We start from the raw sequence: 24,112 nt of genomic DNA, 5'->3' as shown, positions 1-24,112 counted from the left end.
AGGTAGGAGGAGTCTTTGGAAAGCAGGGGGTAGGAATGAACCTTAGTGTGTTTTGTTAAACCAATTTGTTAAGGGCTGTGCCTCAAGCAAGCTATATAACCTCCACTGTGTTTCTGTACTGGAATTGTTGATGTAACAGTGTATCAGGATTATTTTTGGTAGCACATTTTTCTTCTACGTGAAAGAAAAACTGGACAGGAAAGTAAATGGGAAAAGAGTTTAAACAGTGTGAGGTATTGACAAAGTTCTGCAGCACGATCACCGCCTGAAATTGCTCACGGTAACTAGAACTCAAAGCAGATTGTGCAATAAATGAAATTTGACATGCAAACACAGGGCTTTCATTGAACCAGTGAGCAATTTATTGAAAATCTTTAATCCATCTCCTGGAGGCTATTGTGCTCAGAAAAAAAAAACATGAATGAATTACTTTAATCTACAAACATATTGGAGGTATTTTTTCAAATAAGTCCATTTCCAAGGCTTTTCATTTCTAAGCAGAAAACATGCTGCATCTAGCATCAGAGACTTATATACTAGATAATTGGCTTCCTATAGAGCATTCATCTATAGGGGACAAAGAGCCTGATTCAGACCTGCTCGCTCGACTGCTTATATGTACCACATTCATTCTATGCAAGTCAGAACACACCAGAAATGTTTAATTAACATATACCGGGCCGGGAGAACTGGGAAGTCTGACAAATGTAAAAGTCAGCGATAAAGAGAGAAATAACTTGTTTGAATCTCACCTGTCAACTACAGATGTAGATATGCTATGATGCACCAGTGCCTATGCACGGCAGAGACTTCTATGTAGGGATGTGGGCTGCGACTAGTTACAGCCTGGCCAAGGGCGTGGCATGCTGCAACGCATACAGTGGCTCTTTGAGGACCTGGGATACACAGCGATTTCCCTATTGAGCATTAAAAGCACTATTCTACAATAAGACGGTGTCCATCCTTTGTTTGCATGCACCATTTGAGAGACAAAGGCTGTTACTAAGAAAGTTCAGAGGTGATCGTTTTATATGAAAGAAACCTTGATAGGAGTACCACCGTATTGTGCACCGTAAGTACGGTACGCACATAATATTGGCAGATCTTCACAACTTTGGTGATCCCACTTAAAAGAAACCTTTATGCACATGTGAATATATGCTCTTGTGTAAGTCGGGTACGCAATATTGGTCCCTACTATCCTCCATCTGGCTTATTTTTAAATAGTGACCGTTTACTGATGGTTCTTCCTCCCTTGTGTTTCTTTGTTTGAATTTGCATGATACTCGCAACGAGGGACAACGTGACAGAGACAAACTACAATCTTATGTCCTGTCATAAAGAAACCCAGATAGGAGTACGCACATCACTCCAATTGTGAGTAAAAAGTACGCATCCTTATTTCTTGACCTATGGATTGACACAGGTTTGATTCTGAAGAAGAATCCACTGACCTATTATCCTATATATTCTTTCCCCATCTATTACCATCGGAGTCAAGCGCCTTCAATATTATTTCTTTCCAAAAATGCAACGCATACAGTGGTTTGGCTGGGCTGATTTTGGAGATGTCTCATCCCCTAAACAATTAGTACTGTTTGAATATTTATTTATTTATTAACAGTTTCTTATATAGCGCAGCATATTCCGTTGCGCTTTACAATAGCAGACAGTGATACAACAAAACAGGGTATTTACAGACAGTCAAATATAGTGCATCTGCATATTTTTTCTCTTTGTATGTGTGTCACTGTAAGCCTCAGCAAGGTAGCGCCTCTCATTACTTAGGTTGTGTGGTCTAGGGCCCTTCCCATATGTACCTGCAAATATGTCATCAGCAGAGGTCCAGATAGACCAGCTTTGACAGCCGTTCCACCAGTTGTTTTAACCATGTTGGCAGCTGCTACTCCAAATGGTCGGATATTGAGCAACAGGCTGTACCAAAGAAGAATTTAGGGGCGTTCTGGCTCCTTCAATATCATGTGCAGTATTTGCTGCAACGGGATGTAGCACTGTTTTTGGGGGAGGCAACAAGGTGAACATATGCAATTATGTAATTTGACACTATTGTCTCTGTTACTGGCACATAGACTGGTGGAGTAGGAAAGGAACTTAATACCACTATAGAATAAGAAGATTTTTCTCCCCCAGTAATAAGTATTTTTCTGCCATATTTGCTTGTATACTGTACCTAGAGAAATAGACAGTGAACAAGCCCTAGTGTCAGAGATGCTGATTCCACTGCCATTGACTATACCACCATCTCTGGTGTTGCTGAGGTGGCTTAAGTTGCCATTGCCCATATTAAAGCGTATCATTCTCAATCTAACCTTAATGAAACTTAATATCTCTGTACAGTGGCGGAAGGCTCGGAGGCAATGGAGTCTTTTGCCGCCGGGCGCCACGTTTGAAGGGGATACTCAGCGGCCTGATATCCATAGCCTCCTATAAACGCCACCCCCTGCGCGCCAGCCAGAATACTCTATCAGGCGAGCAGCACTGCTCCACGATCTCATCATCTCAGTGAGAGGAGGAGGAGGAGGAGGAGGCGGGACTTCCTGTCCAGCTCTTCACCTTAGGCTCCCACACAATCTTCTAACTCATGCTACACTATGGACAGATGCTTCTTTTATAGGTGAGAGGGGGCAGTTGCAGTGCTTGTTAAACTATTTATGTGTACTGTGTCTGTGTATCTATATAGGTCTATGTTTATACAGTATGCATGTGTTGCTTTGTGTGCATATTTGGGCTGTTTGTGCATATGTGGCTGTGTGTATACATGTGTGTATGTTGCTGTGTGTGTGTGTGTGTGGCTGTGTGTATACATGTGTGTGTGTGGTTGTGTGTATACATATGTGTATGTTGATGTGTGTATACATGTGGATGTATGTGCATATGTAGCTGTGTGTGTATACATGTGTTTGTGTGTGTATGTGGCAGTGTATAATTGTGGGTGTATGTGCATGTTTACTGTAGCTACTGTATGTGTATACATGTGATGTATGTGGCAGTGTGTATACATGTGGCTTCATGTGCGTATGTGGCTGTGTATATATGTGTGTGTATATGTGTGTCTGTGTGTATGTGCCTATGGGGGTGTGTCTGCATATTAGGATGGCTAACCAATAGTCTTAAGTAGGCAGGGTTTTTATTTGGGGCGGGGGGGCGCAACATCACATTTTCGCCTCCAGGCCTCTGTTATAAACTTATGCTACTGTCTCTGTATCCTGTTATATCATTCCCCAGGTTTACTGTATGTACTGTAGATGAGGGACTTCCTTGCTGCACCATTAAGGAAGATAAGCTGCTCATGCATTGACCATGCACTATTTCTGCGGGCTGGTCTATGTGTGATGAATCAGCCCTCCTTTTATGGCTGGCATACTTCCTCTCCCCTGTCATTCCTACCTACAGAACATACACCACAGAACCAGGAAAGGAAAACAACTAACATCAATAATCAAAGAAAGGATAGTTGTCTTGCCCTGTTCATGATGCCATGCAGTTAGTGGCAATTATGGGTTGCAACATGTGTGACAGAGTAAAGTTTAAAGGGTTGAGATTGAGAATCCACATATGAGCCACTTGGTCCTGTAGCAATATTTATGCACATATGTCCTGGTCTAACACCTCCTGTGAGACCTTCAGACTGTCACTGAAATCCTCTACAAGCCCCTGAGTCGATTCGTCATCTGATTAACACCTTGAGTAACATTAGACCCTGACCTTCCTGAGCTCTGTATTGTGGTGTGTGGTGATTAGTATATTATAATGGTGTGATAAATATCATGTGATTGGTTTCTTACTTTAAAATGATGTATTATCATTTCTTTACTGTGACAGCTTCTTAATGTAATTTCAAGTTTAAATAAAGATTTTGATAATTTTAGTAGAACCCTTTAAATGGACGCTGTCAGGAATGTGAGTGGTAATTTCTCTATGTTAACTGACATAGCCAATTTTACAGTATATCAACATTATTGATTGTATTTTACTACATGCTTACTGCTGGCATGTTTCAACAACTAACTGCATAGAATGCTCTAAGCAGCCTTTCATCCATGTCAGGAACCCGGTGCTGGCATACTGATGTCTATATAATAACTGGTGACATTGTCACGGCAAACCTACCGTACCCAACCATTAACAAATATTGGGGAAAAAAACATTATCTAATGCCACTTACCACAGGAATATAGGATACTGAACAGTACAACTTATTGACAAAGCTTAGCAGGGAAAGTCAAGCAATGCCCAGTTCCCTGATGATAGGGACTGGCAGCTGTTGGAGGACTCTTACCATTTTACAGCCTACCATTGGGCCTTACGTCCAAGTGCAGTACTGCATTTTTCCACTATGGATCCTCCACTATCGCCATCTGCCATGGTATAATTTGAATATGTGATGCTTTTCATAGGGAAGCCACTGTCAGATACTTCCAACAATGGCTACCACTGGCAACAGTCAGCGATAGTTCACTGAGCAAAAAGGAACACTTCCATGTCCCACCATGTTGCCTTTCACATCACTAATCACTTATTGCATTATGCACTGTTACCTACACCAGCTGGTGGTCTTTATGCTCCGCCCCATGCTATGGGTCTGTTATGTGCAAAACTGTGAGAACGGCTGTGCATCCACCTTGGTATGCGCTGTTTTTAGGAACCTACCGGTATATGCAACTTACTCTGCTAATGCCATGGCCAATAGTACACCCTTATTTCATCAATAGCCACCGCTGTGGGTTTTGATAAATAGAAGAGCCCTATATTCAGTAAGAATAGCTAGCGCTATTTAAAGCTTTATACAAAGACCTCTAGATGGGGAACATTATTAGTTAAAGCTTACAGTACTTACCTATTTTGAGAAGTGTGCACATACTGTATGTGATGCGGGAGTTGAGGTGTTTATTTTCAGCAATAATGTCTTTATTTGTCTTCAGTGTTAAGCTTATAATAAGGTATGTGATTACTAATAATGTCTCATGAAGGGTATAATGATGACTTCATCTTTGTAATTGTACTCCGCTATTTAGTATCAAACTAAGAATCATTGTTCAGGGTGCTACTTCAGTATAAACTTTATCATAAGTAGCATTAAAACAAAGGAAATACCTTTCTGTATCACTGTCATCACTGGATTCAACCTCTTCCAGTGCTGCCTGTAAGTCCGCAATACGTCGAATTGATGTCTCTAAATCAGCTTGCAATGTCTGCCTCACTGCTGTGAGCTCATATACCTGCGTTTCCTGTGGAGAAAAAGCCAAAGTATTATTATAGCAGGATAAAGTAAGAGCATTGATTCTTTGATTGAACTTTGCTTTTGCTTAGTTACTCACACCTCATGGCAGAATTCTTCGCACTATATATTAATTGTATTGAGTTATTGAGTTACTGCATTTTAACTAATTTTTGGGGGTATTTCTAATTTTTTATGTGAAAAGGCAAATTTATACAAGTCAGATAACCATATAGTCCTGTAGCCTTGCTAATTTCATCTGTTGCTCATGTTTATTCAGTGTTAAATAATGAAAGGAAATAAATGTTTGACCGTAGCCAAACACAATTAGAAATAAGAGTCATCTGAGATTTCCATAATTATTACTATTAAACTTAAATTCTCAATTCAAATTAGCACCGTCAATTTTTATTTATTCCATTTTCATGACTATACCCAATGTGACTGATAAAAAATATGGAAACCAAGGTATTTAACAAGTCACTGCAATATTCCAGAATATTATTGATATACATTGCTATATTGATCATGTACACATCCCCATTATTTCAGATTGCTGGGTACATCATGACCGGAATCCATTTTAAGAGGGAGAGAACCTGGCACTAGTAGTGCCAAAACACTCTCTTCCCACAATGCATCTTCATGAGCGTAAGGGCAAGTGCTGAAAACACAGCGCAGCACAGAACCCTGTTAGAAACCGCATACTTGGCATCAGTAAGAAGATTTTAAGTAGAAAGATCAATTCAGGGGATTTGCTCTCATGGCATGCTAAGGTGATGATAGTGAACATGCCGTGTGAATATAATAAAATACATAACCATAGTTACATGCTATTTTCCCATTGGTGCTCTTTTGCCTTTATATACCTCAAGTTAAATTAAATTATTCATTTATTTTTAAATTCAACAATTAATACAGAATTGTTGGCTAGACTGAACTATCCTTTGGTAACTACTGTAACACTTGACATTAGTGTGAAGTGAAAGTGAATATGAAGCAGTCTAACACATCTGTATATAGGAAATAATTCAGATCAGGTTGTAACAGCGCCCATCTTCACAAAGTACCGCTCTTTGCACAAATGGACCTGCAGCATAGGAAGCAGGTCAGCATCTTATTGTCAGTGATGAACAGTTGGATGTAAGTTCAGGGGGAGGCATTGGCAGCCTATGTTTGTGAAAATGGAGTCGTGTTAATGCCATCTAGGTGATGGGAAGAGGCCAGGAATCTCTGCGGTATAGATGACTTTTCCTAGCCTCTGCGACAAGAAGCTTGTACGACTCCATAAGTGCTGTAAGTTGCATGATGGGGACTGAGTACTTCGATGCTGAGTACTAGGATGCAACTCGAATCACTACTGCAGCATCAGGTGTCTGCATGTAATAGATGTCTTCTGCTGCATTGATATACAGAGCAATCACTGCTGTTTACTTAAAAATAGAAAATCCAACTGCACTTGGTGTGTGGAAGTATCCCATTATCATCTTGAAGCAAGGGATGTTTTGTTTTTGTCGCTGAATCAGTTGGCTTGGGCCTTTGAGAATAAAAAGTTGAACTGGAAAAACATGTATTTTTCAATCCTAGCCTGTAGTTCCACAATAGTTGGGAAGCCACGTCCTTTGCTTTATATTGAGTACACACTAGCTGATATACTGTATAGTGTGCCCGTCTACGGGTGTGTACCTTTATATGACTGTAAACAACATAGTTCACAGACATAACTTTTTGGCTGTGCAGCACAGCTGATGACTTCTATAACTGCAGATATATCAGACCATCTGGCTGTGTGTATGGGGGCAAATTCAAATGGCCACTCAGTTGCAGGAGAGGGGCAGGCATATCAAGCATCCTCTTGGCCTCTACAAAGCCGGGTCCAGCAACATATCTGTCAGATGTGTATACAGCCATCATCAGGGCAGCCGAGAGGGGGGGAGCTGGTACTAAGTACCCAGGCCCAGGCTTGCTGGAGGGGCCTGGCAGGGGCCCTGGCCAACCCCCCTTCCCCACCATCCCTCCCGGGCAGCAGCAGCAGCACACACCTACAGCCATAGGTGTGTGCTGCTGCTTAAGGAGGGGGGACAATAAAACCCCCCCTCCACTTTAGAATGCTTTTTTCACACACCTCCCAATCATTTTGGGGACCTGGCCTAATCATGGAAGTGACAAACCTTCCATAATTAGGCCACGCCCCAAAATTTTACCAGGGCCCGACATACCTCTCGGCTGCCCTGGCCATCATACATAAACTGTATGAGCATATATTGACAGAAAACAAAACAAAAAACCTATATGTTGAGCGATTTCTGATATTTGTGGAAGCATAGCTTCTTTACATACAGTAGGTGTAAAATAATTATGAAAAGCTGATTTTTTGGCACATCCCTTGTGATGTGAACTTGAGTGTGATGTTCCTGTATATTTTTTGCATTTCAGTTTCCCTGTAAAATGCATGCACAAAACAAAGTGTAACCTGCACATTTAACATGATTAAAGCTGCCAGCTGTAAAATTGGCATCGCGGTGGTGACAGAGTGAGAGATGATTTGTGGTGCGTGGAGCGACAGCCCTGGGTGCCACAGCCAGACCTGTCAGAGTAAATAATGTAAACTGTGCAACTGTGGGGTGAAAAGGCCACTAAGGAAAGAAATCAAGTCTATAAATACATGCACAGCAATACCCCTTTACAGTGTTCCACTGTCAAACACCCACGTTATCTGCATGTTGTAGACACAGAGTACATGCTATGTCCAAGATTTGTACAGGTGCGTATCTGTCTAGTGGGAAAACACCACAAGCAACATGAAGCCAGTATATTCTCTAAACACCATTGCAACTCCCCATTTCCCACTGAATTTGTACCCTGCATAGTGAGTTTGATTCTGTCTCTTCTTCTTGAAGGTAAGTTACTTACATGTTACAACTATGTTGAAGGGCATTTTTATCATACACCTTTTGTGGAAAAGCCTTGTAAACTGACATTTTCAGTGGATAGCTTTAAAATGTAAGTAACTCCTGAAAGTATTACAGGGTTTCTTCAAAGTTTCCAATAGCAAGCAATAGCGAGGACTTTAGCCATTGGAGCCTAGTAATGCATGTCGCATAAGGCACATGTACTGTCTAATGATGGCACATGCGCAGTATAAAGTACAGCGTTTTCTGATTTGATCACTTTACTCTATACATAGCGGGGGTGGGCTCCTATTGAAGTGCCTGTCCCTAGATGTGATTATTAATACATCTGAGCAGAAATTAATTTCTTATAGTCTAAATAGAAAATTCTATTTATCATATCTAAAACTCACTAATTTATACATTTTGTGTTGTATTTTCTCAAATACAAAATTATCTGCATTACCTAGAACAGTGGGTCCCAAACTTTTTTCTCTCCCGTACCCCTTGATTAGACTTTTCATTTATGAGTACCCCTCCTTTCAGTTTGAAATACCCACAGTACTTACGAGTGGAGTGGAAGTGAGTGGTATGCATGTCCTTATATTAACCACTTGAGTGGTATGCCTGGGCTCAGCTGCACTGCCGCAGCAGGCTGTCCCGAAAAATTTCCGGGCTTACCACTTTGCAGTAGGTGCATGCCAGTGGTGCCTCCAGCAGAGCACCACTGGCGCACTGCCTTTAGGGGTCCCCCCTTCACCCCCCTTCACTCTGGTGCCGGAGCTCTCCTGCTGCCAGCCGCCATTCACTATTTGCATCAGTGACGTACATGGCAGGCTCGGCTATGGCCGGCGCGGCTCGGGGGACTCGGGAGCGCTCAGGAGTTCAGGTACCCGAGTCCTCCCGAGCCGCCACGAACATTCCCGAGCCTGCCGCCTACGTCACTGCTGACTGTGATGGCGGCTGGGGCAGTGGGGGCAGCGGCGGCAGGGAAGCTCCGGTGTACAAATACCGAAGCGGAGGTGAGGGGGGGACCTTTCTGCATCCTGTGGTGGGTTTTGCTGGGGCAGGACAAACCTGCCCTGGCAGGTTTGTCCTGCCCCATCAAAACCCACCACTCAAGGGGTTAAGGAGTAGCGGAGGAGTAGTGTGCAGTCAGGAATGGGTTCTCTCTGTGTACTGTCTCCGGGGTTCCCGATAACGCCTGTAGGATTAATGCCGCTGTTTCCTACACACAGCAGATGATCGCTGATGTCTGTGGGCAGTGCAGGTAGCTCCCAGTGGATTGCTGGTCAGGCAAAAGGGAGATGCTTATGACACTGCAGATGGAACCGGAAGTGATGCAACATGGTTTGTTCCCATGGCAATGGGAGAATTCTTCCACCATCGGGAGACTTATTTTTCTTCTTCCGCCATTACCAATATTATTATCAAATACCCCCAACTGGTCTGCAAAGTATCCCCAGGGGTAGTAGTACCCCAGATTGGGAACCACTGACCTAGAATATAGAGTATACTTTTTTTAAACATAAATGTGTGCTTATCATCTATACACAGTACATTTCTAGTGTCCATGAGTCTCCAAAACACTGCCATCTGCTGGCTGAGAGTGCAACTACATCTCTCTCACACATGCACAAACACAGAAGGTAGCAGACTAGCTTTCAAAGCTTTTGCTTCAAGCGGGCTTACTAGTGTCTGGATAGATAGATAGATAGATAGATAGATAGATAGATAGATAGATAGATAGATAGATAGATAGATAGATAGATAAATAGATAGATAGATAGATAGATAGATAGAGGTTATCAAGTAGATGGTGCAACCTGGAGAGGGCAACATTGAGCGATTAGGTGCAACAAAATGAGAATATGTCTAATGCATGATGTCAACATGATGTCTGCTATTAAATTTTGCAATTGTAAAATCAAATTAGCCTCATGTGTAGTATATTGATAATGTTACATGTATGTTTATTTTAAATGCCAGTGGTACTGTATCCCATACTGCATACTCTTGTAAAGAAAATCTTTAGCATTTATTATTATTGTCTTTTTCTAGTAATAACAATCGGCCTTATTTTGGTTCACTCTTAGAGGCAAAATGCACTGCAGGTGGGGCAGATATAACATGTGCAGATAAAATTAGATTTGGGTGGGGTTTTTCTTCAAAGTGAGATATATATTGCAGTGTAGAAATAAAGCAGCCAGTATTTTCCCTGCACAGAAACAAAATACTCACCCAAATCTAATTCTCTCTGCACATGTTACATTTGCCCCCCTGCAGCGCACATGGTTTTACCCATCTAAGAAGGAATTTGCCTCTAAGAGTGAACCAAAATAAGGCCCAATGCTAGGATCATGCTAGATTCTTGCTATAACAAGATGTACAGTAGAATGGTCTCTTCGCTTAATATTTCTGCATCTCTCCTAATATATACAGTATATAGCCATTTCCCTACTGGCTTTTAGCACAGAACCATTTGTCATAACACTTTAGCTTCTCCATGCACAATATAGAATAGACAATGGCTTGAGGGGATTTCATCAACATGATAACTACACAAATACCTAACAAGCCAATGTAAGCTGGTATTAGAAACATTTTTCTGAATGCCACTGATAGTCTTACTGCATAGTTGCCTACCCTCCCGCTTTTAGCGGGAGTCTCCCGCGTTTTGAACCTTTCTCCCGGTCCCCCGGAAAGCCCCGCCATCCTCCCGGTTTTTCAGCCTTCATGCTACAATATTGGACTGCGCATGCGCAAGTTCCAAAGTGCCGGGGGGCGGGTTCTAGTTGCCAGGGCAACGTCATGACATACCTTGCGTCATGGCGTCGCTTTCCTGTGTGACGGCTACCGCGGAGGCTGTCAGCATCGTGTGTACAGCATGTGCGGCAGCGGTGGGAGCGGTGCGTGGCAGCCACTGCAGGGCTCTGTTGGCCTGGCAGCACGGAGAGCGGGAGCGACAGCGTGAGTGGATGGCGCGGCAGCAGTGAGTAATTTCATTTGCTTAGTCCCACCCATGACTCCGCCCCCTTTTGTGCTATACCCACCGGCCCCGCCCCCTACTCGCTGCAGCTGGCTTCCCTCTCCCGGAGAGGGAAGCTGAAAAGTCGGCAACCCTGTCTTACTGTACTGCTGTATTATGTGCCAGATTCAGCAGAACTGCTCCGTTACTGCAATAGTATTGCTACAGCAGTTGCAGCAGTTGCAGTGAGGATTTTCTCCCACATTAAGGCCCTTATTCTGGTTGGTGCGGCCAGAGCCGCACACGGGGCTCCGGCCGCACAAACCAATCCCCGCCCACCCTACGGATCGCCACGGCCGTCCGTACACGGACGGCTGGCGATCCGCATAAAAATGGTGGAGGCGTACGCCTCCACCATGGTGGGAGCTGCCCCCTGCATTCGATGGTCGTCGACCATCGAAGGCAGGTCCGCACGCCCCGGCAGCTCCCGCAAGCTGAGACCACACGGACAATCGTCCGTGTGGTAGCTTGTATGGGGGCTGAAAGCTGACATCCGGCGACGTCAGCTTTCCGCCCCCATGAGTTGCGTCATGCCCTCATTACCATGCGTACGCCCCGCGTTTGCATGGGAACGCCCATGAAACGCGGGGCGTATACATAGGGAAATGAGGGCATGAAGCCCCTCACTCCCCTATACGCCCCCTTTGCGGCGTAGTAACGTTATGTGCGGCGAATTCGCCTGCACATGCGCAGATTGACCTCTGCGCATGTGCAGACGGAAAACATCGGCGGTACGGCCGCACGCGGGCCGTACCGCTCGAAACAGAATAAGGGCCTAAGCAGGGAGTGTTTGTAGGAGGTGGGGGGGGGGGGGGGGCAAATCAAGCCAAGATATATAAGGGGCTGATTAGAGATGGCAATTGTAATTCCATACGCAGATACAATGGCTCCCATATCTTTCTACCGATGGCTATGTTGTGGTCCATATAGATATCCGGGTCCATCCGTCCTGACAGCCGTGACCCTGGCCCGTTTTTGTTTTGCTCGACAGCATATCACCAGGGAGGATTCAATGTCCCACTTGACGATCAGCGAAAAGAGGGCGTGTCTGCGTAAACAGCCGTGGATTGTCGAGATTCGGCTGTGATTGCAACAATTCATTGCCGCAATCGACAAAACGGGCCCGACAACTTTCAAAGTTGGACCCGTTCTGTCGAATTTAGTGCTGTCGACATGACAGTATTCAATAGGCGCCCGGCGCTATTTCCCATATCAGAAATAGTGGCAGGGATTGAATACCGCCCTTAGAAGGTCAATAATTAGCTGTGTACACACGCTTAGATTTTTCCCTGTTTTCGATTCGATTTTGCTTATAGAAGCAAAATCAAATCCACATCGAATGGTTTTTAGGACACTTTCGATCTGCATTCGATTCGATGCGCACGGCCGTTTTCTCAAAATCGAATAGAAAAATCTACTGTGCAGCCAAGGAAATCTGGAATTCAATCCAGTAAATTGAATGAGTACATTGTGCCTACATTGTGAAATCGAATTCGAATCGAATGCAAAAGTACAGATCTAATGCCAAATAGAATGGGATGATATAATGCCAGATCTAATAGAAAATCGAATCTAACATCAAATCTAAAGCAATTCTAAGCGTGTGTACAGGGCTATTGACTGATGTGAGTTCGACAGATGCTTCTCCATACACAAGCTGCAAGTGTCAGATGCCTCCAGTGGGTGACTTAAGCCTTGTACACACACTTAGATTTGCTTTAGATTTGATGTTAGATTCGATTTTCTATTAGATCTGGCATTAGATCATCCCATTCGATTTGGCATTAGATCTGTACTTTTGCATTCGATTCGATTTCGATTTCATAATGTAGGCACAATGTACTTATTCGATTCCTGGATCGAATTCGAGATTTCCTTGGCTGCACAGTAGATTTTTCTATTAGATTTTGAGAAAACAGGAGCGCGCATTGAATCGAATGCAGATCGAAAGTGTCCTAAAAACCATTCGATGTGGATTCGATTTTTCCTTCTATAAGCAAAACCGAATCGAAAACAGGGAAAAATCTAAGCATGTGTACACAGCTTAAGTAACAGATCATGACAACTGTGACATCTGCACATCTGCTTCAAAAACAGGGGTAGATTTATTTAGCTCAGTGAAGTGATAAACGGTCTGGTTTTTATCACCGGCCAATCAGCTCCTACCTGTCATTTTTCAAACCAAGCCTGTAGCTTCACAGATAGGAGCTGATTGGCCGGTGATTAAAAAGGGACAATTTATCACTTCATCAAGCTTAATAAATCTGCCCCTGAATTACTACTAGGAAGGCATTGCATATTTTTTTGATCACACCCAGTTGTTGCGGCCACCCAGTTTTTGTCAGGGTTGCATTAGATTATTCAAGACATAATGGATAGACCAACATGAATTGATTTTGCAGCTCATGTCCAATACTGGTGCTTTGGTGGTGCACCCAAGAGTCAAGCAGGGACGTAAATTGTGTCTTGAGAAAGTAGACGCTATGAGTTGAGGCACTATTGTATGCTATTAGCATGCCAAGTGGAAAGCTGGATTTGCACTATTTTAATAAAGAGATTTGCACCAGACATCACCATTTCTTATCAAGGGGTTATCTGAAGGCTAATATAAAATAAGCAACATTCACACTAAAGGCCCCCATACATTAGGCCGACTTGTCCTAGGGACAAGTCGGACCCAATTTACCTGCGAGCCGCCCGGCAGCTCCCCGGGAGGCTCACATACAATTTGGCACTTGATGTGCCATTTTTTACATGGGATAAATCGCATGCGATTTATCCCATGTAAAAAAAAACCCGGGGAGCTGCAGGGCGGTGAGGAGTAGTGGGTGCGGGCAGCGGCGGCGGTGGTGGTGGGGGCGGGCAGGGGCGGGTGCGGTGAGCGCTGCAGTGCTGACCTGACCGGGCAGTGTACTTACACATAGCAGCAGCGGGGACGGGCAGCGCAGTGGCGGCTATTATATTTTTAAAATACTTGTCAAATGACCGGCCGCTCTCTGATTGGCTGAGAGCTCTCCGGCCAATCAGAGAGCGGCCAGTCATTTGACAAGTATTTTAAAAATATAATAGCCGCCACTGCACTGCCCGTCCCCGCTGCTGCTATGTGTAAGTACACTGCCCGGCCAGGTCAGCAGCGCCCGCCGCACCCGCCGCCCGCCCCCACCACCGCCCGGCCAGGTCAGTCAGCAGCACTCGCCGGTGCTCAGGGACCCGCTGCCCCGGTGTCTGCATGCATATGCCTGTCAGGTGGCAGGCATATGCATACAGGGAGGTCGGACGTGATCGTATGTACAGACCGTCCGACCTCCCTGATCCGGTCCGATGCGCACGGGACCGCGCATCGGATCGGATCAGATATCACACACCTACGATTTGGGGCCGATTTCACCCCATTATCGGCACAAAGTGCCGAAATCGGATGAAATCGTCCCAAAATCGCATAGTGTATGGGGGCCTTTAGAAACTAATATACTTCAAGATAACTCAAGATAATAATACAGATAATACAGATTGCAAACTGGATACTGCTATGTGTTTGATATGGGCTGCAGAAGTTTAGGAACAAAGCGTCACAATTAAAGATATAATCAGGGCTGCAGAAGGTTGCTAGTGCTACGGACACGTCAGAGCAGATAGAAAAGAGATTTATGTAGCATTATGGAGACATAAGGAAATAATCTTGGATAAAAGCTTTTATAAGCCCTGGGAGAAATCTAACCCTCTCCCCAGAGTTTACCAAAATACATGTATCTCAAAAACCCACCTTCTTGCTGGAACACTCAGTTATGATATACACTATGATTTACTCACTTTGCACAAATCAGCAGTGCACCAAGCACTTCTTACAGTACAGTATATAAGATTTTTTAAGCATATAAATAATTATTTCCTGGCTAAAGACAATTATAACATCATTTTTTTTTTATTATTATTATTATTATTATTATTAATATTATTATTAATACTAATAATAATAATGATAATTCTCATAGAGCTCAGATTGCTCACAGAAATAAATGTATGTTTAATAAAGACTAAGAGCAGTCTTCAATGCTCCGGCGAGCACAGCACAGCATTCTCCATTTTTCGTTTGCTGTGCATTCTCCATTTTTTCTACCCCTTGCCATGCCTCCTGTTCACCCTATTCAACTTGTCAGCTGCTCTCCGCCCCTGACGGGGAGCATTGACCAATGCGGTGTACAAAGAAAAGAAAATACATTTATTTTATAAGTATGTAAGTTCAGTTCAGCTAAAAAAAGGCAGAGAGCAAAACGGAGAGGCAAGCCAAAAAAACAGTCAGCAGCGTTCTCCATTTTTGCATTGAATACACAAACGGTGAGGTACACAATATTTCCTATAAGAAAGCAACGGTGAACAACAGCAATGACCAAGCGGCAAACAAGGCAAAGCTCTCTGGGGGTTTTTTCTGCGAACCGGGAGCGTTGAACAGGGTGAGGAACATTTTTAAAGAGGGGACTGACCTTCTCGCCCCCCCCCCCCCCCAAAAAAAAGCGGACCTCACTGAAAAAAAAAGCAAAATGGGAGCATTGAATACATCTATAAGGTGCTACAGCATGTGGATATCATACCAGTGCACAAACAGCCAAGTACTGTACAGTCTGTACTGGTACCACTCCAAGATTGCTGATGGCTGGTAAACAAAACTACCTGGAGAGGAAGATTTTACTTTGGGACAGTCACAAGTGACGGACATGAAGATTTTACTTTGGGACAGTCATAGCAAACTGATAAAACCAAACCCTTTATTTGTGTCCCTGGGCAATCCATTTTAAGGAAAGCTTATGGTTTTATAGTTTGACCTAAAACTAAAGCATGCAGTAACACTTAAGAACTTGTCTAACAAAGAGTGTTAAACAATTTACTGAACCATATTTTACTTCCCAAGAGCTGGCAGTGTACTTGCTACAAAAATGGAAAGCGGGTCAAGAATCACAATCCACCGGAGGGATTTATTGTACAACTGGAAACAAATCCTTTTAACATACTGTATATTTATTGTAGCGGATGTAACTGCCATTATTTATGTCAATTTATATCCCTGGTAAAATGTGGGCTAGGTGGCAGCTACTGAAGGCTTTAACAGGGAAATCAGAGCTAGGATTGTCACAATAGTGCACAGGTTCTCAAACTGGGTCCCCAGGACCCAACACAGTGCATGTTTTGTAGATCTCACAGAATCACAAGTGAAATAATTATCTCCATCTGTGGATCTTTTAAAATGTGTCAGTGCGGTGCACCTGCCGGGTGACCTGGAAAATGTGAACTGTGTGGGGTCCTGAGGACAGAGTTTGACAAACCCCTGCTGTAGTGTATCACGGAATTAAAAAAGGGAAGATTAAGAGAAATCCTTTAAAGATACCAACACTGGCAGCTCTATAAAGGTTCATCAAAATGAAAAAAAGCATGCTCCTGAAACCTGCGCCTTCATATGTACAGTATGCAATGAAAGGGAGTTGTTCCATCTGGCATATTTACTAACACATTTTTGTGGGAAATCACCTGAAAACAGACATATGATTTTCCTATTAATTAAGTATCCCTGGAATGTCATAAGGGATGACACTGTGTTTCTGATCGCAAATGAGGCTCTCCCCTTCACAATGTGCGGCTCGCCGTTCAGATCGCCCCAGCGCCGCCGGGGGGTCTGTGGCGGCCGCCAGCATACTGACATTCAGCTGAGCTGACAGCTGCACTGCAGCAAGGTCAGGAAATGCCCGGCAGCGACTAGTACTGTACACAGAGCCTATTGGCTTTCTGCACAGGATAGGTGGGCGGGGGCAGGCTGGGACAGGAGGGGAAGAAGCTGCCGCAGCAGCCTTAAGAAGGGGTGTCAGAATGGGAAGGAGGAGACAGCTCATTCCCCCCAAACGCGAGAAAGGCGCCAACACTGAAGGGAGAGCCAGCGCAGGGAGCCAGCCCAGTATAATCACGGTGGGTGCTCAGCTCTTATCACTGCAGCTGCTGACAGCTTTCAGCGCAGCATGGGGGGGGGGGGGGGCAGTGTGTGAAATCACTGTGGGGCAATGTGTGAAATCACTTGGGTTGCCAATGTGTTTGTATTACTTTGGGGGCCTGTATGTTTTATTACTGTGGGGGACAGTGCATGTGTTGTATTTTTTCCATTGGAGCTAATGTGTGCGTTTGTTGTTTTATTTTTATTTTTTTATCCCCGTGGGGGACTGATGGTGTGCCTTGGCAATTTTAAAGTTTTGTCCAGTGTGCCGCAAGCTAAAAAAGGTTGAAATTCACTGCTGTAAATGGTGCTGGAAGACGTGGATGCCAGCATCCTCCTAGCATGACAGCACATGTGCTGGCCGTCCGGTCACTCATTGTATATATTATTATTTTTTACAGGTTTAGCCAGTTTCATCTATCTGGCCAGCATGCCATATCTTCCGTGCAGGGATGTGCAATTGTCTCACATGTATGCGCATCCCATTCTCGGTGAACAGTGTGTGAGACTGAAAGATATGGCACGCTGGCCGGATAGATGAAACTGGCTTATAGGCTCTTTGTCTTACCAGAACAGATTTTTCGACTCTTCACCTCTGGTTGGTTGGCAACCCCTGCAGTAGGTGCTGAAAAATAGTGAAATGTAAAAGCAAGACCTACCAGAGCTTGGCACAGATGGCTATTGCCAAGTTTAGATAGCCTCAGTCATAGTACCCTATGGGCTACAGTGTACATTGCCACCATTTTTATTTTTGGAAGACTGATCTGATCGTTGCCTCTGTCCCTGCCTGTGCTTGTTTTTTTTTTTTTTTTTTAAATCCCCAAAACATATTGTGCTAAGAAAGTCTGTACTATATGAAGAACATAGTATAGCTCATTGTGATATTAGACAACAGGGTTGTACATAGAAAGCCATAGTAGAAACCTTCTGAGTTATTGGAAGATCAGGCTGTGTACAGAATGCGAGTGCTCCTGTATCATGTGATAGGAATAGGAAAACTATGGTAGTGTTAGGGCTTTTCTGGGTCATCGGAAGAAATGATTGTGTACAGAAAATTTGTTTTCAATAGCGGCCTATAAATATAATATCAAAGTGTTATTCATCCTTCTGACATATTATATAGTGATCACAGTATGACATCTGATATACAGTTGTGCTCATAAGTTTACATACCCTAGCAGCATTTGTGATTTACTGGCCATTTGGGGATGTGTAAGCTACAAAGGCTCTGGAAAACTTGGTCAAAATTGATGGCAAGATGAATGCAGCATGTTATCAGAAATACTGGAGGAAAATTTGCACTCATCAGCCCGGATGCTGCGCATGGAACGTACTTGGACATTCCAACACGACAATGATCCAAACACAAGGCCAAGGTGGCCTGTCATTGGCTACAGCAGAACAAAGTGAAGGTTCTGGAGTGGCCATGTCAGTCTCCTGACCTCAATATCATTGAGCCACTCTGGGGAGATCTCAAAGGTGCACTTCATGCAAGACAGCCCAAGAATTTACAGGCGCTGGAGGCTTTTTGCCAAGAAGAATGGGCAGCTTTACCATCTGAGCAAATAAAGAGCCTCATCCACAACTACCACAAAAGTCTTCAAGCTGTCATTGATGTTAAAGGGGGCAATACACGGTATTAAGAACTGGGGTATGTAAACTTTTGATCAGGGTCATTTGGATAGTTTCTGTTGTCATTATGATTTAAAAAGAGTAAACACAGTTGGTTGACAATAAATGGCTTCACCCAACCACTAACCACTAAAAAGTTTGTGAGTTATCATTTATATGCTGTGACAAATGGGCAGAAAAGCACAAATTCTGCTAGGGTATGTAAACTTATGAGTACAACTGTAAAGCTGCACTTTTCCATGTTGATAGGTGCATGTGATTGGCTAGCAGTGGCATTAGAGCAGGACAGGCCAACCTGTGGCTCTCCAGATGATGTGAAACTACAAATCCCAGCATGCATTGCCACAGTTTTAACACTCCCTTATAGAAAAACTGTGGCAAGGCATTATGGGATTTATAGTTTGACAACATCTGGAGAGCCACAGGTTGGCCAGGCCTGCATTAGAGCAATTTTGTCACTTCCTTTGGAAATACTCAAACCACCTTTATTATATTACCTATGGATCCAGCGTATGAAATCAAGCAGTCCGCAGGGTACTGTATCAATACTACTCACATATGCTCTAACATATGTGATTTAGTAAGGGAAAGGAAAGCCCGATACGAGCTGTCTTACGTGATGCGGTGTCATCCCTGGGTAGATTCCTCAAGCACTACTGAGAGAATCCCATAGGCTTCTATTGGGTATCGCCTGAAAAAAATGGCGATATCCTCCTCAGCGTTGCACCAGCATGCTGGTTTCAGAGCATGCAAAAATGTGGTAAAAACCTAAATAACTGGGTTTTTTACTGCATTTTTGCTTTAGAGCATCTACCCCAAATAAAGAGAAAAAAAACTATTGAAGAAGCATATGAAAACATAGTTTGCAGTTTTAAATTCTACAAATATAAAAGTTGGCAATGTGCTGTATATGGATTGTAACACTAAACACTATTAAACAAAATGCAGAGGACAGAAACCCAGTGGGCCGTCTAAGCCAATAATATCAAACAATGCAAAACAACATTCCGTATATTCATTCTAATTACACCCATCTTATGTATAATTAGAAATAAGCTGTTTTTGCATCTAAAAGCATACAACAAAACCTTCAGACATGACTGCAAGTCAAAGGTATAATTACAATCACAGTATGACAAATGTTATTTTAATCGGATCTAAAATATGAATTCTACATAGTTAGCATTACTTAAACTGTTTTGTAATTTGTCTTGTGCCTGTGGATTATTGCCGAGTAGGGTGTTGCAGCCAACAGTTACAAAACAGATATATGTACATCAGTTACCAAAATGCATTCATTTATCAGGGTCTCTTGGCAGTAACACTGATACATGACAACAAAAATATCTTGGAGATTTTTTAATGGATTATTACAGTATGATAAATGTTTCTGTTATCTGTCTTCTTGGTCAAGAGGCTATATCCAATATTATTCTAAAATAACTGAGTCCCTCTTTCTGCAACCAGACAGAAATGTCCTTTCCCCCAAATTCAGACAAATGATGCATCTGGATTATCTTTATTAAAGAGAATCACTAAAGATATACACCCATGGGAAGGGATTACAGTCGTTGCTTCTTGGCATCCAATATGGTCAGGATAAACTCAAAGGACCAGAATATTTTACATTTGTTCAATAATCAGGTGTTCTTTGACATAGATAATTAAATCTATGTGATGTGCTGGATTGAATTTACAAATGTTATCACTGGTGACAGATTCACCTCTCCGGGGTCCACATCGGTGGCAGCACCTCTCCACAAATCGTTGGGAAAATAGCCACAGTGTGGTAAGAAAATCTCTGGAAAAATGTCCAGCATGTCATTTCACCAGAGAAATATGCATGCACAATTAAGTCTGTGTCCCTTAATGCTTTACTCTACTGTACTGCCGGCTAGAAAATAAGGGCCTACTCCCCTGATAATACACAACTGAGTGAGGTGTAGTGCATTGTGTGCCATTACCCATTTGAAATGTGTGGGCTTATTTTGTCTCAATATATGTTTAATGTAATGCTGAACACCCTCAGGTGTTCCCTTCAGTTTTGCAGCTGCTAATATGGGAATTTTCTTTTAGTCCTGATTGGGCATCCTAATCCCCATATGCCGACATGTATCAGGGATTCTGCTTCACATACCTCAAATGCGTGAAGCACATACCCCGATAAGCAGCCCTCCAGACCCGCGGTAACACATGGGTCTGGGAACTTATGCCGGATCCCATGTGTTATTGCATGATAGCTGTACTATTTTTGTGATATTTCCTCTTTTTTCAGATGATGAATGACTGTGGCTAATAGCATACCTTAGCAAATATGAGATAAAAATAGGCAATATTATCTGAGGGCATTGGTTTAACTGAAGATATAGTTTATTCCAATTCTCAGTACCTAGCTAAGTTACATATATTTTTCTTCATGAGATGTCAAGCTGGCTTTGTATCAACGTCTTATTAAACCCTGAAGGCTTATGAAATATCCAATAATTGTAGAACATGAAAAGCGCCGCTGCCTCCACATTTGCGTTTATCATTTCCATGGTTTTCACTATTATTAATAGACTGCTTGCATTCAGTGGAAACATTTACTATATTCATATGCCTATTTAAACAGTTTTTCTTCTTTAGATCATACTTTGGCCAAAAATTATCATCATTATTATTATTATTATTATTATGAAGAAGAAGAAGAAGAAGAAGAAGAAGAAGAAGAAGAAGAAGAAGAAGAAGAAGAAGAACAAAAAAAGAAGACAATGAAGAATTGTATTTCTCCAATAGGACTCAAGGGGGTAAATTTACCAAGATGGGAGTTCTGTTGAAGATGGGATGATGCCCATAGCAACCAATCAGATTCTACTACTTATTTATTTAGCACCTTCTAGAAGATAAAAGATAGAGGGGGGTATTCAATGTCGACAGCTGTGCCCCTGTCCCGTTGTCGCTTTGCTCAACTTGAGCTCGGCGGTCGGGATTCAATGTCCCGGCCACCAAGCGGCAAGAAAGGGTCGTGGCCGTGAGCTGAGGACAGAAATAGACAAGCTCCGGCCAGGACCTCGCCTGTTTCTGGCTTTTCTCGGGAGAACGAGCCCGACAGCTTGTGATGTCAGGCTCGTTCTGCCGAGAACCCCGAGTGTACACCCCTTTAGAATGAATATCAGTACAGCCTACAAAATGTCTACCTCATCCATCTCTAGATAAGAGTTGGTACCCTGTAAACTGAGTATTATTTATTTATTTATTTACAGTTTCTTATATAGCGCAGCAGATTCCGTTGCGCTATACAATTGTAGACAGTGATAAAACAAACTGGGTAGCAACAGACAGACTTGGAGATAGGAGGGCCCTGCTGCAAGCTTACAATCTATAGGGATATAGGAGGGAAACACAAGGACAGGCACCAGTAATAGCATAGCAGTCCCACCAAGTTACAGGTCCAGAAGGGAAGCTATATAATGCATAAGTGCCTCAGAGGGTTATGCGTGTAGAACTTAAATATGATAGGCTTGCCTGAAGAGGTGTGTTTTCAGGGAACGCTTGAAAGTTTGGAGGCTAGTGGAGAGTCTTATTGGGATTAGGAGTATTATTCTTAACAGTTTATCTAATAAAGCCATTTCACACACAACATGTGGATTGAGCTAATCAGTAAGCTTTAGTACTTGTACTAGTAGAATACACAATGGTTTGTTAGTAATGATAAAATTCCTGTAAATGTACGTCTGTATATATGTAAAAGTGCTCATACAGTAATGACTGCTGGAAAATTGTTATATCACATGGCTAACATACACAGCAATTTAACAAATTAGTAGGGCCAACTGATACTGATCTGGCCATGCTCAACTTTCCATTTGCACCATAAGTGCCTACTCAGTGCAAGTGCACATTCGCGGTCACAGTGGCTGCAGCAAACGACCCACAACTGTGAATTATCATGTCAGATGAGTGTGGCTATATCTCTACATACAGATGAAGCTAGCTTCATCTTTGCAATGGCTGCCGATACGCGCACCCCGTGGCAATGGAGCATGTCCCGGGTCCCCACTGCCTCTTCCACCCCCGCCGCCGGTCCCCCTTGCTGCCCCGAACACCCTCCCCCCCCCCCCGCCTAACCCTGCCCGTCTCCCTGAAGTGGAGACGGGCAGGATGCCGTTAACCCGCCGACGGAGGATTAGGACGAGTGTGCGCGTGAGACGCACGCGCGTCCCAGTTCAGCTACATATGTACATTTTTTTATACTTTGGCACTGGCCATTGCAGCCTACTTAAACTTATTTTAGATATAAACAGCTGATGAATATTTGCTTTAACAAATTCAGTTACATATTTTATACCTGGGAATTCATCACTCGTAAAAAACTCCCTGAGGTTGAAGACAAGCGAAAGCAAACATTTTATCATATAATAAAATTTGTACAGGATTATTGGATGCTTCTATTTCAGCATGGGGAATATGCCAACTTAACATCTTGTAATGCAATTTATGGAGAGGATTCGATTTGTACGACTACCTGTTCAGAATAAACCTTTGAGCACTAAACAGAAAAAAATATCCTACCTGAAATGTTGTAAGTTCTCTTATTTTTATTAGTATTTTTGCAATCAGATATTTTGAAGGGGCAGCTACACTTGGGTTGAAGTTGCTGGGTTGCGTTGGGGTGGCACAATATTTATTTAGCACATTTCTAGTAATTTCCATTTTCTACTAATATTACACTTTTTAGTATTTCATTAACACCTTTCTCCTGTGTAACACTTTAAACCTGTAGCTTTTTTTGTAGCTCACACTTTTTAGCTTCTCACTAGTGTGCTGCCCTGGGGTGACTGGCTTTCGATGGGTTTTTTTTCAGGGTTCTGTACCCCATATGATACAGACCTAGTTGTAGTTTAGTGAAGAATCGCTAAACTGCAACTCCCAGTAGTAGGCTGTGGGGGGGCTGAGTGTGCCCTGCTCACCGGGTCCCTGCTTGCGATGTGCCCTCAAAATGTTGTGGGCGCACTGCAGTGAAGCCCTAACACATTACTGGCTTCCCCCTGGCTGCATAGTCTAGCTGCAAAGCCAGGCAAAGGCTGGCTATGTCCAGGGTCAAAAACACTACGTGTGATGTCACACAGCTGCTATGCCCCCCCCCCCAGCAGTCCGGATGCACTTGCACTGTCCAGAGCGATCCCACAATATGTAGGATTGCGTTGGTCCACCGCTGCCCCCTGTTGCCTGTGATTGAAGTTTCAGGGCTCGGGCATACAATCTGCCAAAAGTGCATATGTGCACATTCACTGTCGACATGTAGAGTGATCCGTAGTACTGCATATGCTCAGCAAACTATTTTGTTCTACCACCACGTCCTAGTGGAT

The 24,112-nt window shown here is 43.2% G+C and overlaps 1 protein-coding gene across 2 annotated transcripts in view; it reads right to left on the bottom strand.

Annotated features, from left to right (window-relative positions):
- MYO18B (myosin XVIIIB) overlaps positions 1-24,112 on the bottom strand; it is a 451,547-nt gene that overhangs the window by 37,969 nt on the left and 389,466 nt on the right. For both annotated transcript variants that reach the window (XM_083146506.1, XM_083146515.1), the window contains one exon: positions 5,116-5,249. In XM_083146506.1, the coding sequence (XP_083002632.1) occupies positions 5,116-5,249 (134 nt within the window). The remainder of the gene's footprint in view (positions 1-5,115; positions 5,250-24,112) is intronic.

The sequence above is a fragment of the Crinia signifera genome, chromosome 1 (genome assembly GCF_055691185.1).
Source record: "Crinia signifera chromosome 1, ASM5569118v1, whole genome shotgun sequence".
Taxonomy (NCBI): Eukaryota; Metazoa; Chordata; class Amphibia; order Anura; family Myobatrachidae; genus Crinia; species Crinia signifera.
This window is presented reverse-complemented; position numbering and strand designations above follow the sequence as displayed.